The sequence below is a fragment of the Lissotriton vulgaris genome, chromosome 1_1 (genome assembly GCF_964263255.1).
Source record: "Lissotriton vulgaris chromosome 1_1, aLisVul1.2, whole genome shotgun sequence".
In the NCBI taxonomy this organism is placed as follows: Eukaryota; Metazoa; Chordata; class Amphibia; order Caudata; family Salamandridae; genus Lissotriton; species Lissotriton vulgaris.
This window is the reverse complement of record NC_141685.1, coordinates 386449677-386469494: the sequence shown is the minus strand read 5'-3', so window position 1 is coordinate 386469494 and position 19818 is coordinate 386449677. Positions and strand designations below refer to the sequence as shown.

At 39.9% G+C, this 19818-nt stretch overlaps 1 protein-coding gene across 1 annotated transcript in view; it reads left to right on the top strand.

The window, feature by feature from the left end:
• SHISAL2A (shisa like 2A) overlaps positions 1–1173 on the top strand; it is a 552893-nt gene extending 551720 nt beyond the window's left edge. Inside the window, exon 3 of the mRNA XM_086936192.1 lies at positions 771–1173. Coding sequence (XP_086792318.1) covers positions 771–955 — 185 coding nt within the window. The 3' untranslated portion in view covers positions 956–1173. The remainder of the gene's footprint in view (positions 1–770) is intronic.
• The last annotated feature ends 18645 nt before the right edge of the window (positions 1174–19818 follow it).

Genomic DNA, 19818 nt, shown 5'->3' with positions numbered 1-19818 from the left:
TTAATGGTTCCCTGGACCAGAAACAAGCATCCTGGGACCGGTTTTGGCGTAATACCCATTATCAGCCAGGCTAGCTTGAATCCAGTGGCAAAGTGAACAAGGGATCCACGTCTGGGCATACCCTGCCAATTTATGGTTAATAATGCAAATATAAGGAGATGATGGATGGAGTGCTGAACATTTTTTAGACACTCATCCTCAGTCACAGATCTGGGTTGAATTTGCCATCGTTCTTTAGCTCACTTCGCCAACCCAGTTAAGACCCATCTATATGCAATTCAGCCTTGACCATGTGCCTCATGGGAACAGTCCAGCCCGAACCACCAAGCCAGGTCTTCCCTGGACCAGAAACTAGCACCCTGAGACCGGTTTCGGGGTAACACCCTTCATCAGCCAGTCTAGTTTGAATCCAGTGGCAAAGTGAGCAAATCATGCTTGCAATGTCTGCAGAAATCATCTACACTGTAGACTATTTATTGTGACCAAAATCTGCATATACATATCACACTTCTGCTTTTTACGGTAGACATTAAAGGCACACATTTTAATCACATCAGAGGTAGAGTAGGCTGTAGCGTCACACACGCTCTGAAAAATAATAAATTCCTTTCAAATGAGAGAATGATAAAAATGTGCATATGTTTTGAAAACTAGTCAGGATACCGAAGTGCATGTTAAAGTAAATTTATGCCGGTTTCACTTGTTTGCATAACTGAAAAGAGGCGGTGTATATTGTTATCTGCATAACTAAAGCATGTTTTATGTTCTAGTTGCAGAGCAGAATTCCTTGGAGGGTACCAGCAGATCCAGCCAGTCAACAGGACCCAACGGTTTCAAGAGACATTTTTTTAACCATAAACTGGACTGTGATAATCAACCCCAGGACCCTGAGAGACTTTTCCAGAGATGTTTTATGGCAACTGTTACCACCATCAACGTGCAAGGACCTACATAATGTCTGAAGTGTTGTCTTAAGAATCTTACCAACATCTTACTGTGTACTTCAAGTTCATACTGTCATGTTTTATCCAATCCTGCTTTTTGTAACGTTTGCCTTAAAGCTTTGATCTTACAAGATGGATTGAAAAACATATATTTTTTCATCTGTTTTTCTGTAACACAAATCTTGTCATAGTTTTTGTTGTATAATACGGAATTTTCAAGAGGCAGAGCACTGTGCATTTTTTTGATTAATAAAATAAATCAAAACTTTGCAATATATTGCTTTCTCTGTTTCACACATGTCCTTTGAGTCTATATTGCTTACTTGTGTAACAATCCTGACACCTTGAGTTCTGTGTTGATTTATTTTAGTTTAGTTCAATTCAGAGCTTCACAATGTGTGATATTGAGCCTGAATAAAATTGGTATAATGTCGGTTAGAGGCAGCTTTGGCCCGTGCAGGTAAGAGCTGTGGGGCCCGATTGGGGTGTGGGAGGGAGAGGAGGTTTCGATAGTGGACCATGAGGGAAAATTAAATAAATATTTAATTTCCCCTCATCGTCATCTGATGAAATACCCTCCCACCCAGTCCCACTGCTCTTACCGGCACGGGCCGCGGCTGGTTAGAGGTCAGTTGGGTGTGAGTTGAAACTATTGACCGGCATTCTTCAGTCATGGCATGTTCTGCATGGGGATATGTTGAATGTAAGTTAGGAGTAACATGATATTTTCAATAACTACCCCACTTACAGGGTGTTTCATTGTTGGAAAGTGGTTTATTAGTAGTGGTAAATGTGCATCTACCACTGGCAATAGGCCACTAACACAGTCTAGGGCTCAGAATAGGTCTCAATAAATTATTCCTATGCTCAACCCTTGGTAGCTTGGCTGCGAGCAGGCAGTCTTAACTTAAAAAACAGGTATGTAAATCATTTAAAAATGCCAATTGAATGAATAATTAAGACACAGCACACAATAAAAATCCCACACCAATTTATAAAAAAATAGGAAATGTTTTTATCTTTACAATGAGACCAAAATAAAAAAAATCCAATGTAGGAAACCGGAGAAAAGAAATTTGAAAGATTTAGCGCTATATAGCACATAGAAACCTATACCACCTAATGGGACACCTATTTGCGCTAGACAGAGACAAAGTCAAAGATTCAGGCTGACTGTAATGGAGTCCTGCATTGCTATCCCCCAAGTGAGGCTTGGTCACAGATTTCCCACGGACTTTCAAACTTTTCTGGCGCTTTTTCTGTCGGGGTCCCTCGATGCTCTTCACCAATTGGGGTTCGGTGAGGGTTCGCCGGCTTGCTTTTTAGGGAGCTCCTGGTCAAACTTTGGGAGTCGACTCCCGCAGATTTTCAGTAGGACGAACCAGGCCAGCTCATGGTTGCGGGTTGCCGGCTTAGCTCTCGCAGTTGAGTCGGCCCCCCTCTGGAGCGTTTTTCCAAAGTTCTTCAAACTTCTGGAGCTACTTCCTTAAAGTTCCAAAGTGTCCAAAACACAATCCGAGGGTCCGAAATCTCCAAGATTGTCCTTGAATGTCCAGGACTTCAGTTCCCACAATCTACTTGGACAAAACCCTTCCAAATATACTGGAGATAATCCAGGCTAGGCATTCTTGGCGGTGATGGTCAATGTGAGATCTTTTAACCTGAAGCTTGCAGAGAGTCCCCTTGAAGCAAGTTAGGTCCAAAGGATTTGTAGTTCTAGATTGTGCAACATGTGCAGTCAGTCGAAGTGCAGTTGATGCAAATCAAACTTCCAGTGGCCTACCCTGATTGGTCAGAGTTAAGAGAATTAGCCAAGCTGCTTTGATTAAGTGATAAGTGGCCCCCGGTGTCACAGGAAGTTTGGCTTACAGGAAAGAAAATCTTCTTTTCTGTATATTTTAGGTTAAATTCAACAATATCATATTGTTGGTTTCATCAATACCATGTCTCCTAAATCATTGAATGATATTGTTGGTAATCTGTAGTGATAGTTCTGATTTAATAAACTATTGAAATGTTAACTTATGTGTCTAGGTATCTACAATGGGGAAAATGAAATGTCCAATTTCTCCAACACCAGGGCCTATAAAACATCTTTGTTATAAGGACACTGCTTAGTTATAACTGACCCCACCCCTGGGATACCTAGGGCTGCTAATTGCTGTCAAGGCTAGGGTCAGCCTATGAGAGGTCCGCAAGGTTATCAGGCATTTCCCTTGGTGAAACACACTATCTGGATCTAAGCATAAGAATCTCTATGCCTGTGAAAGAACAGAGTCATGTTTGTACTGTGGACAGGATAACTGTGATAAGCTGTCGCTTGTCACACTTTATGCACCTTTTAAGGTTCAAATTGAACTGTCTACTTTCCTTTAAATGAAAACACTCAAAAGAACATAGAAGACAACCTGTATATTATATATAAAGATAGGAATATATTCGGGAGAAGCACATTATTATACTTTGCAAAAGTCAAGAAATAAAGTCAATGTATTTTTTAGGAATCAGCATATAACACTAAAGCTATCTGCTCCCCAACACTCAGGCCAATGCAACGACTTAGGCGGAAGAGGTTTCTGGGACTACCGACTGTGTTCTAACACCTCATTGAATAAGACTGGGGGCTGACTAAAAGCCAAACTCCTGTGGCTGGGTTCCTTAAAGTAATATATTTAATGTGTAGGGGGGGTGACATTAAATGCTGTATAGGAGGGGATTTAAAGTAGCAAGATATGGTTTCTGACTCATTACCAAGAGTTAGATGTTTAGATTCTTTAGGATTTTCAGATATATCAGCATGGGGTGCTGGTTTCTCGAGTCAGGGCCTTGAACAATTTTGTCTCATGGAATTGTGGGACTTCGTTTCCTCAGGGTATAAAAGTCCCGGGCAGAGGAAGCTGGTGCTTTATCAATTAGTAAATCACTTTAATGCTTACTGCGGTTGTTTCTTTCTAGGTCGGTGAGAAGCAGTGTATGTTCATCCTTCCACAATGGCAAGCAGTGGGGTGACTTCCCCAGTGGTGGGGCCTCTCAGAGTGGTCAAGGAGATGCAGGATGAGTGTGGGGAGTGGGTGGGAGAGAGGTGTGGGTAGGGGCGAGGGTTCACTTAGATGGGGAGACAAAAGAGAGAGGGTCATCCCAACTTGGCAAGGAAATGGATGGGAGAATATATCTATTTTGGATCACTGAAACAATATCGATGTCAAAAATATTGAGATACCGAAATATCGAGTAAAAAATATAGAATGACAAAATATCGACTTCCTATCTCCAAACAGGTAAGTCCCAAAATATCGAATCAAAAATATCGATGTTAAAAATATAGACAGCCAAAATATTGACTTTTTTAAATAGTTAAAAGTAATTTAAAATTAATAAAATAATAAATATAACTAACTTAAAAATACTTGAATAACATCAAAACTAATAGATAATTAATATAATTAATTTTTTTTTTTAAAACATATATATATATATATATAAACATAGTATTAATTAAAAAACAATACAATTTATTTACCATAGGATAGCGAGAGGGTTCAATTTACTTTTACCACTCCAGTGAGTGCAACAGTAGAAAAAACATTGGATAGCAGAGCAGTAAACATTACTATTCCCACTCCAGTGAGTGCAAAAGTAGGGAAAACGTTGGATAGCGGGAGGGTAAGAATTACTATTCCCACTCCAGTTAGTGCAACAGTAGGGAAAGCGTTGGATAGCGTAGGGGTAAAAATTACTATTCCCACTCCAGTGAATGCAGCAGTAGGGAAAGCGTTGGATAGCGTAGGTGTAAAAATTACTATTACCACTTCAGAGAGTGCAAATTAGGGAAAGCATTGGGTAGTGTAGGGGTAAAAATGATTATTCCCACTCCAGTGAGTGCAACAATAGGGAAAGTGTTGGATAGCGGGAGGGTAGAAATTACTATTCCCACTCCAAAGAGTGCAACAGTAGGGAAAGCGCTGGATAGCGTAGGGGTAAAAATTACTATTCCCACTCCAGTGAGTGCAATAGTAGGGAAACCGTTGGATAGCGAGAGGGTTAAAATTACTATTCCCACTCCACTGAGTGCAACAGTAGGGAAAGCGTTGGATAGTAGGAGGGTAAAAATTACTATTCCAACTCCAGAGAGTGCAACAGTTGGTAAAACGTTGGATAGCATAGGGGTACAAATTACTATTCCCACTCCAGTGAGTGCAACAGTAGGGTAAGCGTTGGATAGCGTAGGGGTAAAAATTACTATTCCCACTTCAGAGAGTGCAACAGTAGGGAAAGCGTTGGATAACATAGGTGTAAAAATTACTATTCCCACTCCAGTGAGTGCAACAGTAGGGAAAGCATTGGATAGCGGGAGGGTAGAAACTACTATTCCTACTCCAGAGAATGCAACAGTAGGGAAAGCTTTGGACAGCATAGGGGTAAAACTTACTATTCCCACTTCACTGAGTGCAACAGTAGGGAAAGCGTTGGATAGCGTAGTGGTAAAAATTACTATTCCCACTCCAAAGAGTGCATCAGTAGTGAAAGTGTTGGATAGCGTAGGGGTAAAAATTACTATTCTCACTCCAGTAAGTGCAACAGTAGGGAAAGTGTTGGATAGTGGGAGGGTAAAAATGACTATTCCCACTCCAGTGAGTGCAACAGTAGGGAAAGTAAATACTTCATATATAAATAAAAAATAACATAAATATTAATACTAATTACAAATTAATTTAAATAATTAACAATTTTACATAATATATTAATTAAGCAAATAAAAATACAAATAAAAATTAATTATTCTTAATAATTACCTACTAATAGAAATTATTTACTAATTAACAATAAATAAATTAACAGTTTTAAATTAATTAAAAATTAGATCAAAAAATAATAATTTAAAAAATTTAATTACTTACAATTAAATTGCTTCCCACCCTATTCCCCTATAAACCCACAACCCACTACAGAAAATACATTAATAAAAGTGACATAATTATCAATTAATCAATTATTTAAAACTAATTAACAATTATATTTTAATTAATTACCAATTAATAATTATTTACCAATTAATTCAAAATAAATAATTTAAAATATTTAACTAATTATAATTAAGTTACTTCCCACCCTATTCCCCTTTAAACCAACAACCCGCGACAGAAAATAAATTACTAAAATTAACATATTTATCAATTAATCAATTAAAAATAATTACCAATTATATTTTAATTAATTACCAATTAATAATTAATTAACAATTAATTCAAAATAAATACCAATAAATAACATAATAACATATTTAATCAATTAAAATTAAATTACTTCCCTCCCTATTCCCCTATAAACCTACAACCCGTTACAGAAAATAAATTACTAAAATTAACATATTTATCAATTGATCAATTAAAAATAATTACCAATTATATTTCAATTAATTACCAATTAATAATTAATTAACAATTAATTCAAAATAAATACCAATAAATAAAATAACATATTTAATTAATTATAATTAAATTACTTCCCACCCTATTCCCCAATAAACCCACAACCCGCTACAGAATTATATTACGCAAAAATTAAAAATACTATTAACTTACTTACCTCAAATTCGATATTTTTGTTGTCTATATTCTGTCCATTCGCTCTTTTTGTTGTCTATATTCTGTCCATTCGATATTTTGTCCATTCTATATTTTTGATTCGATATTAATGCTATTCTATTCGATATTAATACTATTCTATTCGATATTTTGGTAGACTATATTCTGTCTAGTCAATATTAAGTCTATTCTATATTTTTTACTCAATATTATTGCTACTAGATATTAAAAGCTAGATATTTTGACTGTACACCATCTATTTTGGGGGCAAGAGGAGATTGAGGAATGGAGAGTTCTGGGCTATTATTGTTTTTTTGCTTATTGGTCAAATACTCAACTTAGTCTAAAATAACAATTGCCCTAAAGCTTATGGGTTGGAATGTAAGAGGCTTAAATAGCCCTCTCAAAAATTGCATTCTTAAAGAAATGCTAAATCTTTTTAAGCTTCAAATTGTATGCCTCACTGAGACACTTGCTGCATGTTGTAATTTCATTCCAGTCAAATTCATTTGATCGCTGCATGGTGGAATGGTTTCACCTGCAAGGCTCCAGAAATGTGAGCTGGAGACCGCTGGAGAAATTTGATGTCCAATAGCACAATTTCCAGTCATTAAAAGGACTTCCTGTGAGATTGTCTAATGAAATAGGTCAGGATTTGTTGAGGGCTGCTTCTCGAGCAGACTTTCTACTAGAGTGGCAGCAAAATCAACTCGAATGGCTGTGTGCTCTTGCACACTGCATGGTGACTTTTTCACATATTTTTCAAAGCAGAACACGCCCCAGTGCTAAGTCACAGAGCGAGCAGAATGATGTGCTGCATATTCCTGCATGTTGGCTGAACTCTGTGTAATATATCAGTTTTAATGTAACTCTGACGAATTCCGCGAGTTCTACTCACCCCAAGCCTTATTAAGACAATTAGGCTACTGGGTGTTGCAACAACTCAACAATTCAAAATCAGAGGGGTTGCCATTCTTATCAGTGATGCTGCATGATTTAGAGTTGTCAAACCAAACATCTGAGAGTAGTAGGTAGGTCATAGCATAGTTGGATCTAGTTATATTTGTGATTGATGGTCCCAATCAAGATGATCCTCAGATATCTAGTACAATATTGGTTGAACTTCTCATTGGCTGGGGATGTCATTCATAGTTGGGGATTTTATTTGTGTTCCCGATTATAACATTGATACAACTGATATCTGTGCTACCTCTTGTATGCTTAAGGTTAGCCAAGTGATCTATGCACTGATTAGAGTTCACTGGATGGTCGATGGAAGGCGAAAAATCAAATCAGGGACACCCAACTTTACCTATTAATCATTCTTTCACCATCATTACACTCAAACTGGTTTTGCTCTTGGACCACAGTGTTGTAGATGATATGTAAATAGAGGCTAGCCCTAACCTAATATCCAATCACAACCCCATTATTTTCTTTCTAAAATATGATCAGTCTAGGGTAAATTTGGCCGAATGGCCATTTCAACGTATCCTTTAATTTATACAGAATATGAGCATATGATGCATATACATTTTGTGGACGCCCACAAGGGACTAGGGGCAGAGCCCACATTGAGCACAATGTGGGCTCTGCCCCTAGTCGTGTGGCAAAGGAAGTCCTTGAGGCTTATATCTGTGAGATTGTAATCAAATAAGTGGGAAACCGAAATAGGAACTTAGATAATTTTGAGATATGACTCATTTAAGAATTCTCAAGGCTAGAAAACATGCATGCAACAGCAATTTTAGATAAAAATCCATCTGAAAGTGATTACTTGCTTCATGTGGTTGGATGTTGAAGTAAGATTGGATGCACACTAAAAGAAAAAGCCAAAAGAACAGATTATAGATAGAATGCTGAGCAAATCAAGCATTCACCCCCCAGTCACAGATCTGTGTTAAAGCCATCATTTTTTAGATTGCCACAACACCCCATTGTGGACACAGCTATATGCAAATCAGTCTTGAACCTGTACTCCATGGGAACAGTCCAATCCAAGCCTCCAGGCTAGGTCCTCCCTAGACCAGAAACAAGCAATCTTTAACAGGTTTCAGGGTATCATACCTCATCAGCCAGGATAGCTTGAATCCAGTGGCACTGTGAGCATGGGACCCATGCTAGCATTTGTTTGCATAGCAATAAGTGAAAAAGCATCTGTCTTGTCTATGAGCAAGAAGGGGAAGGATTATGAGTATATCAAATCTTTTGGGAAGATGGTGACATAAAATCAAAGAAAGACCAAACTGGAACTATATGGACTATATTAAAGATGATCAAGGCAGGAGAGGGACTCTGGATCAATTCCACTTACTTTATTAACTCATCAAAGGTGTGGAAGGTGGCACTGGATGGATTATTACCAATCGGCACAGATTGCTGATTATTTAAGCTCTGCCAAGATTCCATGCTTAGTTAGATCACACACTGAAGTGCTTTAGGGAGAAATCTCACTTAAAGATATTTAAGATGCAATTTTATCACTTTTCCCCGTAAAGTGGCTTGACAGGATGAGTTTCTATCTTAGTTTTAATCCATTCTTTTTTGGCATACAGGCCCCTCTCTTTCTTTTATTATATATTGGAGTATTTAAAAATAAAAGGCAAGACTGCTATTGAGAGAGGACCATACCATCCGATTTCTCTTACTAAAAATTTACTCTAACGTCTTAGCCACCAGGATTGAATTTGTGATTTATATACTTTTTATTGCAACAGCACGATTTTGTTCTAGCTAGAGACTCCACTATACATAAAAACAGAGCAATTACCCTTTTTGGTGTTGCAAATAACTCACATACACTGGTATGGTCCTCTTCTATGCCAAAAAGGCATTTGTTAGGGTCTTGTTTCCTGCATATATCAAGATCCTAAAGCCAGGGTACTTATCTGTGGACAAGCAACGGAGACTTTTTAGATCAAACAGGGCACCCGCCAGAGCCCACTTTCACTATTACTCTTTCTAATCGGTTTGGAACTATATCTATCTCGGACCCTCAATAATTACTCCCTTTCGCTCATAGAGATTAATGGGACTAGGGTGCATATAACGGCCTATGCTGACAATGATATGTTTGGCTAAAATCATTTCAGATATCTACATTATTGAATAGGAGGCACTTGATACTTGTAAGGTTTTTGTTAATACATTGAATACAAATAAAACCAAAATTATGTTGAATTATCCTATCATAGGTCAAGATCCTCCGGTGACTCCTACAGCAATCTATCTGGGCATCTAAACTTCCTGCAATAAGTCATGAAACCTAAATATGAGGCTTTACTCTAGAAATCTATTTCACTAATGAAATGTTTGCCTCGGCTACCAATATCTCCCATTGGGAAATGTAACATCATTAAAAGGAATGTGCTCCAGCAGTTTCTTTACTTGTTTCGTGCTGTTCCAGGTTAAGTTCCTAACTCCTTCTTTAAGCGGATGGATTCTACTATTGGCAGGTTTTTAAGGGACTATCAGAGAACCAGATCATGACCCATTAAATGGCTAAAAGCACCACAGTAAAAGGGTAGATAGTCTCTACCTGATTTTCAGCAGTATTTTTGGGTTGCTTATGAGTAACACATTTGTTGCTTGTTATCAGAGAAGTGTGAGAATATAATACCTTATATTAACAAAATAAGCCTAGGCTTGTACCTGCTTTTCTAAGTTTAATCAAAGTTACTTAAAGAAAGTACAATTTAAGGGAGTGTGAGATGCATTGTCCATATGCTTAGACTTGGGTGAAAAATACAATTTTTGGTATATTTATCCCAATATACAAGTGTATACAAATAATCTCTTTCTGCCTATTTTCCATGACCCAATTTGCCATGTAGAATTTTCCCAATCAGATACAATCTGCTCTTTTTCCAATCTACATGGAAAGTTCACACTCCCAGCTAATAGTTTCTTCAAATATCTTCAAATATGGGATTATTTAGATAGTAATCCCCCTTGAACATTAAGAGAGCATAAACTATTGGATTTTCTTTCCTAAACTTTTATATTGATTGTAATTGCAAGTTCCCATGAGTAGTACAAATGGATATAGATAAAACCACAACAGTATACGGTAAAAAAAATAGACAACAAACAAACATGACATTCGTAAGCAAAATGCACAAAGCATCCTTGCAGCCCAACCCCGGGGACTTGGCTATTCCAACAGCCATTTCAATCCCCTCCCACAGAACGCTTTAGTGCCCATTCATGAACCTTGGTCTAGTTGGGCAGGGTTCCAGAAGGATCCCCATATGACCGGTCTAATCCTTCCATATCTTGTGATGTTTCCGGGGGCAACCGCATGGCAGATATTTTGGGTGCTTCAGACCCATGCAATTATCCATTCCCTCTGCCCATTTACACAATGGGGCTTTAGGGCTCTTCCATTCCTGTGCTATATCTCGTGTGGCAATCATCAGACATAGCCAGAGATTGTTCTCCGATATCTTTTCCCATCCGTGCCCTCAGTATTCATTTCGGGTGTCTAGGTATTTACCCCCCAGTATTGTGTCCAAGGTAACCAACACTATTCCAGAAGGTCAATAGAATGGGGCAGTGCCAGAATTTATGTGTTAAGTCTCCAAAGGGGTCAGCACATCGTAGGCCACTTCCCGACATAATCAATTCAATTTTAAATAAATGAGCTCTAGTGAAGTGAGTGTGATGTAACAGTTTCAGTTGAATTAATCAGAACAAGGAGGCTATCACCGCCCCTGTGGGGGCAGCCATCACCTCGATCCAGTCCTCATCCTCCAAGGTTCCCAGATCTATCTCTCACAACTCCCTCACCCTTGCCAGTGAGTCTGTCTAATTAGAAGCAACATCTGGTAATTTGTTTTCGCAACTATCAGTGAGTAGGTTCTTAGCTTTTAATTGGGAGAATTCATGGATAATGTCAACAGATTGTAAGTATGGCATACATGCATGAGGGAGTTGGAGATATTGAAAAAACTGAGTGTGGTTCATTTCATATTCCACTTGTAAATCCTTGAAGAAGCACGTCACCCAACTCGTTCAGACCAAAGATTTCACCACCTTAAAGTTTTTGCCTGATCTCTCTACTTCCTTTTGCTGCCAAAATTATCACAGAATCCTACATTAACTCTATCCTTACCAAATTTATAAAGGCCAACAATATTCTAGACCCAACACATAATGGTTTCAGGCCTGGCCACGGCACTGAATGCTGCTTTATAAGCTGTGACGCAACAACTATGGTGTACTTTGGACGAGGGTCTGACCTCTGCCTTGATTTTCCTTGATCTTTGTGCCGCGCTTGATACAGTATCTCATAAAATCCTGCTGCAATGCCTTCAAGAGATTGGCCTAGGAGACTCTCCTCTCGACTGGTTTGTGTATTTTTTAGCTGACAGATCCTTTCAAGTCTTGGCTCCCAGAGGCAGCATGTCCACCAGGGGGTTCCCCAGGGCTCAGCTCTGAGTCAAAGATTTAACATCTAAGTCCTGCCCCTGGTGGAAGCTGCGAAAAGCAGAGGCCTCTCTATGGTCTCATATGCTGACAACACTCAGCTTATCATCTTGCTAGCCAACACCTCTGATTAACATGTCACCAAGTTCTACGATAACATGATGGCTATTGCAGAATGGATGACGACCAATTGTTTGCAGCTCAATGCAAGTAAATCTGAGATACTACTGGTGGGCAGGGACACTCACCTCTGGAATAACCAATGGTGGCCCCCGGCCCTGGGAATACCCCCTACTCCTAAAAATACTGTAAAAAATCTGGGTGTGTGGCTGGACAGCGCATTTACCTTTCAAGCACAGACAAAACTAGTGGCTGACAGCTGTTTCGGTCTTTTACGCGCCACTGCTCGAGGTTCTTTGTCCTTCATACTGTGCAAGTCATCATCCAGTGTACCATTCTTTCTAGACTGGACTACTGTAACTCTATGTATCTGAGTGCCAACAAAGCAGGCATTACCAGATTACAGAAGGTGCAAAACGCTGCTTCTCATTCCATCTTTGCCCTCCTGCGGTTTTGCGCTACATCTAAATACATACATAAATTACATTGGCTCCTGGTGGAAAAAAATAATTAAATTCAAATCTCTATGCATTGCCCACAGAATTTTTCATGCCCAGGTCCCCTCCATTCTAACTAATCTTCCCACTCCCTATATGCCAGAACGTACCCTCCGCTCATCACACCAACTACTGGTGTGCACCCCCATGTCAGAAGAGCACGGCGGGCGGCTGCACTATTCGGGCTCTGGCTCTGGCTGCGTTTCTCAGGAATGCTCTCCCAAGAAACCATCAGGAACCTACAAGATCATAGGGTGTTTAGGAAGGCAGTCAAGACTTGGCTCTTCCCCTGATTTTCCCACCTTTCTGCGTTCTTGCTGGTCCAGCCCTGGGACGCCCCATTGCTGGGGCAGCCATGCACTCTACAAATCACATAATATAACATAACACAATTCCATCCAGATTGTCAGCACAACATTTGTGGCTGTCAGTACAGAGGTCGCAGTGTCCCCCCCTCATGGAGCAGGTGAGGGAGGTTTTTACCACCTATGATCCATTCCTCAGTCACATAGGCCGAGTCATGAAACCACCAATCATTCAGTATATGTGCAGCTCTATAGTGAAGGAGTACATCAGGGGTATCTATGTTGTTGTCTTTTTTTGTATTTTTTTTGAGCAAGTTCAGAAAAAATATACAATATACAATTTTTAGGTAGAAAAGGTATAAATACTTAAAAGTTATACATTGCATCTGTCATTACATTACAAATTCAGATTTCGTATTTAAAGTCATAATTTAAATCTTGGTTATTCAGATAGATAGAGTATGGCAGAGTAAGATTATAGCATACATACAGATAGATACAGAATTCACATATCGAGTTGTTTTAGTAGCTTATACATTTCTTTTGTATTCATACCAAGCTGAGACAGGAGCCCATATCTGATCCCCAACAAGTCTAGATTTTTTCCCCCTGGTTTTATAGATGGAAGTCTCCTGTTGATATATTCCCAGAAATCTGCTTAGCCACATTTGAAAAGTAGGAGCATCTGCCTCTTTCCAACAAGATGTTAAAATAATTCGAAGTACAGCTGTACCAAGAAATACGGATGTTGCTTCCTCCTTGTTGTATCCGAGGGTGTCATCGTAGCCCAAAACATAAAGTGTTGACGATGTTCTTAACTCATGCCCAAAAATTTCTGCCCAAAATTCAGAGATCTTTCTTTTAATTAATTCTAACTTAGAGCAGTCTGCCAGCATATGGATAAGATTAGCTGGGCCAAGAGCACATCTTGGACATTGATTGTTTGGCCTTTTACCCCAAGTAAACAGTTTTGCTGGGGTATAATAAAGATCATATATTGTTTTATAAATTTGGGCCTTTAGGTTAGGGGCTAAAAACTGTTTAGAAGATAACATCAAGGACATGTCAGCATCAATATTTGGGTTATTTAATTTTATAGCCCAACATCTTTCAACACGTTCTAAATTGTCAGGATGGCTATTCATCAATAATTCATAGATATTTCCTATCCTGGTAAACCGCTTAGCTATTAATTCTAAAAAAGGGATGTCTTTTAGTTCTATTCTAGGTACAAGTTGTCTAATGATCGTATAGACTTGTATATATTTCAAATAATCAGTAAAGGGGATAGTGAATTGTTCCTGTAGTTCTTCAAAGGATGGTAAAAGATCTTGACCAAGGAAATCCCCTACTTTCACGGCCCCTAAGCTCTCCCATTTCCTTGAAATACTGTTGTTTAATTGAATCGGTAAAATTAAGATGTTCCAGAGAGCAGTGTGTTTAGTATACTTTGGTATTTTCAGATGTTTGGTAGTGTGTTTCCAGATTTTCCATGCGTCGATAATGGTCTTAAATTTAGTCTTTTTAAAGTCTGAGGGTTCAACTTGCCTTAAAAGCATTCCTATGGCTTTGTCCCCTAATAGCAGTTCATATATTGAAGGTATAGTATGGCCTGGTAAAGTGCTTGAACTTGAATTAGTTTCAAAAAGGGGGGCCATTTGTTGAAGGAGAGTTGCCCATAAGTAGAATGTCAGATTTGGTATAGCTAGCCCTCCACTGGGCTGTGGCAGTGTTAGCTTTGGCAATGCCCTCCTTATTTTTCCATAATTCCACATAAATTTCGACATGCAGGAATCCAGGATATTAATAATACCATCCTCAACCAAGAATGGGATTGCTCGGAAAAAGTACAATATTTTCGGGAAAATACTCATTTTGAGATAGTTGCCCCTGCCGATAATTGACAGGTGAAGATTGGTAACTCTGTTAAGATCTTTTTTGATTTTCTTGATAAGTGGATTGTAATTAAGTTAATTGATTTCATTTAGTTTAGGAGAGATGGATACACCTAAATATACCGCGCTATTAACTCTATATGTACTTTCAAAGATTGTATTTTGGGTACATATGACCATTGTCTTGACTCTATTCAGGGAATAACCTGAATAGGAACCAAAAGATCGGGTAATTAGTTCAATCTCCTGGATTGCCTCTGTGGGGTTAGGTGTTAATACCGCCACGTCATCGGCATAAGCCAGAATTTTGGTATAGAAACTGCCAACTTTCACAAGCTTTATTACAGGGGAAGTAAGTAGCTTTAAAATAAGTGGGTTGATGTAAAGAGCGAACAAGATAGGGGAGCACGGACATCCCTGCCTCGTGCCCCTCTGTATGTGAATAACCTCCGATTCGCTACCCCCAATGGTGAGCTTAGCCTTCGGGTCAGCATATAATGCTTTGATGGATTTTACAAAAGCCGGTCTGAAGTTGTTCAATTCTAGTACTTTCCATAGGAATAGCCAAGAGACCCGGTCAAAGGCCTTCTCGGCGTCCAGCAGGATCATCGACATCTGGCCCCCCGATACTCCCATGATGTCAAAAAGGGAGATGGCACTACGGGTGTGATCTGTAGTACCCTTACCGGGGATAAAGCCATGCTGCCACGGGGAGACCAGATGTTCGATAAACCTGCTGAGCCTGTTGGCAAGGATCTTAGCATAAAGCTTCGAGTCGGAATTAATGAGTGAGATGGGTCGGTATGACGAGGGTAGCTCAGAAGGCTTACCTTTTTTAGGAAAAATGGCTATATTTGTATATTTCCATGAATCAGGTGGATGACCTTGCCATTGCACGCCAAAAAACAAATCTAGTAAATAGGGTATAATCTGCTTTCCAAGTACTTTATAAAGATCAAGAGGGATTTTATCTGGACCTGCGGCCTTTCCAGTAGCAAGTTCTCATAGTGCTAATTCCAGCTCAGTAGTTGATATCTCTTTATCCAGGTCGTCCCTAGTCAAGTCATCGATAGTCTTGCCTAAATTTGACTCCAAAAGCCAGTTATTTAAAAAAATCTTTTGTGTCAGATAATGATAATTGATCTTCATTTTGATATAACTTTTGATAATAGCTTTGGAAAGCACCTGCAATACCTACTGAGAACGTGTGTTTTTGTCCCTCATACTCAATAGATTGTATAGCATTATGTGTTAGTTTCTGGCGTGTTCGAAGAGCAAGATGTTTACCCACATTTTCCCCGTTTTGGTATACTTTGTTCCGATTTGCCTGAAAAATCTCAGCTGCTCTCTCGGTCAAACCGATATTAATTTCTGCTTTCAGAACTAAGATCTCACATATAGTATTCTGACATTCAACTCCAAGATGGATCTGGGTAGCATGCTGTTGCTCTAAGTTTATAAGTTCTGAGAATAGTTGTTCATTCAATTTATCCTGATCTTTTTTCCGTTTGGCCACAAAGGCGATGGTCTCCCCCCTTAGGGCGGCCTTGAAAACCAAACCAAACCACTAGCCTAGAGGCACTATACTGATTACAGTCAAAGAATTCTTGTGTCCAGCGCTTTATATATGTTATGTATTCTTTATTCACTAGAAGCTTACGGTCAAATGACCACTGGGAGTATGGCCTATTGTAGTTGGAGATATCAAAGGTGATTATAAGGGCGTTATGATCTGATATAGTTTTAGGGGATTTACTCAGTACAGAGTTTGAGGCAATGTCTGTGGTTGACATATAGTCGATCTGAACGTACTTGTTGTGTGGGTAAGAGAAATATGTATAGCCAGGATCTCTATTATTCTTCAGGGTTCAGATGTCAATTAAATTATGGCTATCCATAAGTTGCCTTATAGCCCTATACACTTTAGGTTTGCGTCTGTTATATGCCGGCTGTGTTTGTCGACTCTGTATGTGCCCTAATGTTATATTGAAGTCTCCACAGACAACCAGTGGTCCTGTCCAAGAGGCCAACTCGCGTTCTAGGTCATAAAATATCTGGGGGTCATCCAGGTTCGAACCGTAGACCGAACATATAGTAATGCCAAGGTTGAGTTGTACTATAACCCACCTACCATGGGGGTCCACTAGTTTTCTACTAGGTTTACCAAGAAGAGTTTTTGCTAAAATAACAACACCTCGTGTCTTAGATGTTTGTGTTGTTAAATCAAGATTGTTATACCCAGATATTCTTAACAGTTCTTTATCCCCCACTGGGATTTGGGTCTCCTGTAGGCAGAGGACATCATATGATCCTTGACGAATTGTTTGATGGAGTTGTGCCCTTTTCCCCCTATCATTAAGACCCGCCACATTCCAAAAACAAAGTTTTAATTTCCCCATGATAAATATTGAATACACCAATCGGTCATAGTACTACATAACGAAACATAAATAAATAGGTATGCACACGTTCTTAATTTTTCACTTTGCCTTACAAATAACTGAACCTCCTTTACTACTTTATATGTTAATACATTAAACATCTTAGTCGTACATTTTGTACATTTTACCTTGCTCTTTTTATGTTTTTGCCAGCCCACCCCTTCCCTCCCAAATGGGGACTTCCAGCCCATATATCCCACCCCCCCTTACACCCTCCAAAAATAGAGCAATAAGACTCTGTGAGAGTCTGTGGTGATGGACTAGTGCTACCTGACCAGTACCCAGTGAACATAGAAAATATAAGGAAACTGAAAAAAAGGAGAAAAAAAGGAGTGAGGCCTAAAGCGTCCCACGAGTTATAGATAAGCAGACAAAAAATAGGGAAGCGAGAAAAAAAAGAGAAAAAAATAATTAATGGATTACTCCAATTTATCATATCATATAGAATCCTATAATGTCACCAAACTAAGTCTACCAAGCACCTATCTCATCAAAAAAATAGACAAGGCTTAGTTGCAGATGCTAATATCCATACTAATAATGATATAGCATAATATAGCATAACTTTCCGCCAGACTCCTCGCTTCCCTTAATAACAACAAAGTTAATTCAGACTGTCTAGATATTCCTTTGCCTTTATCTCAGATGTAAAGAATCTCGTTTGGCCTCCATATATAACCTTCAATTTAGCAGGATTATTGAGATATACTTGCGCCTTCTTCTCCAAGAACGGTTTAATCAACTGTCGGAGGCGCCATCTCCTTTCCACTGTTACGTGGCAAAAGTCTGGGCGCATGAAGTAGGAGATGGAGTCTCTGCTACGGCGTGATTCAGGTCTAACTTTATCGGATATGGCTTGCCGCAATAAGAAGTTCCCAAAATAGACTAGAATCGCACGGGGTACCCCCCCCGGTTTTACTGTTAATGGGACTCCATGTGCTCGTTGCACCTTGAGATTCCAGTCCCAGCTGGAAAGCTCAGGTAGAGTGTCTCGAAAAAGTTGTATGATATATGAACGAGCATCTTCTCCCTCGCTTTTTTTGAGGATACCTAGAATGCGTAGGGTATTTCGGCATAGCCGATTTTCACAGTCCTCTAACTTCCACCTCACGTCCTGTAGCTCAGCCTCTTGATAGTCAAGTCCTTCGTGAGTGACAGTTGCTTCAGCTTCATTTGAGACTATACGTGTTTCCATCTCATTCATTCGATCATTGAATGTGCCTACTGATTTAGTGAGCTTACGTACAACACCTTGGACCTTTTGGAGGGCTGCTCGTGCTTTCCGGCCATCTTTAGAGGTCTCTTTGCGATGTGAAGCAATGGCCTGAAGCACAGTATCTATTACTTGAGTCAGTGTGGCCCCCGAGTGATATGGCTGATCTGGTGACATTGCTTGAGAAGAGGGAGACAGACAAGTCTGATTTTCACTCAGCCCCCGCATTGTTGGAGTATAATCCCATGCCAAGTCGGTTACACCATGGCATTTTTTTTTCTTTTTAGGAACTGTCTTACGACCGGCCTTAATTTCATCAGCCTTCAAGTTTTGATCACTCTCTGTCGTAATGTCAGAATCGGCATCGTCCTCTATCTCCTCGATATCATCCTCAGTACCCTCAACGTCTTCGGACCAGTCACCATCCTCAGAAAAGGAATTAAAATATGTAGGGTCCCTATCTGTCTCGACTGTCTCTGCAGTTTCAATAGTATCAGCAATCTCAGTGATCATGGGGGTTTCAGAAGGTTTCTTTCTATGTAGATCGTTTCCTTTGTTAGACTCTGGATATTCTGTATTAACAATTTCCACCTGGGGACTTACAGTTCCTTCTTTTCCTTTCCTTGTCCCCTCTAACAATAAAGAAGAGGTTGGAATTGCGGTAAGTACCCCGGGGGGACCAGCATTCGGACTGAGCATATTGGACATTACAGTGGGTATCTCAGAAATATTTGTAATCAAAGTCTCAGAAGGATTTATCAATGGGACTATTCCTGGGGACATACCTCCAGGCTGGACTTCATCCGCTAATTCACTCGCCTCAGCCAGACTGGCAGCCCCTAAAGCGTCAGCAGCCTCTTGTCCATCAGGTACGTTTGTATCCATATCTACTCTACCGCCGACTGAAGAAAGACCGGGTCCGCCGTCTTGTATATTCCCTCCTGCAGGTTCCACTACTGATGTCTTGTTCAGGGGCATTGAAGCCGGTGGTTCCAGCGGCGTCACCGCTTTCACTCCAGCAGAGACTGCAGCTTCAGACGGCATTGTGGGAGATTTTGCTGAAATGCTGGGAGCTCTACGAAGCATCTCAACCACAGAGGTTGCCGGTACCGTTTCAGGTTTCTTCATTAGCTTGGGGGATGGTGTTGCCCCACCTGGCCCCCCCGCCTCAACGCTACCAGTGTTTCCACTGCTACCGGTGACTCCTCCACCACGTTTCAGCATCATTTTGCGGTCGCGTAATTTTGCGGCTCTGGTCTTAGCGGCGGCGGCCGCCACCGCAACTGCATTTTTCGGGGCTATCACTGCTGTGAGGTGTGCCGCTGAGTAGGTCGTGCGGTTACTGCCGCTCGTAATCCACGAGAAGCCTCAGGACTGTGATTCCAAACAGC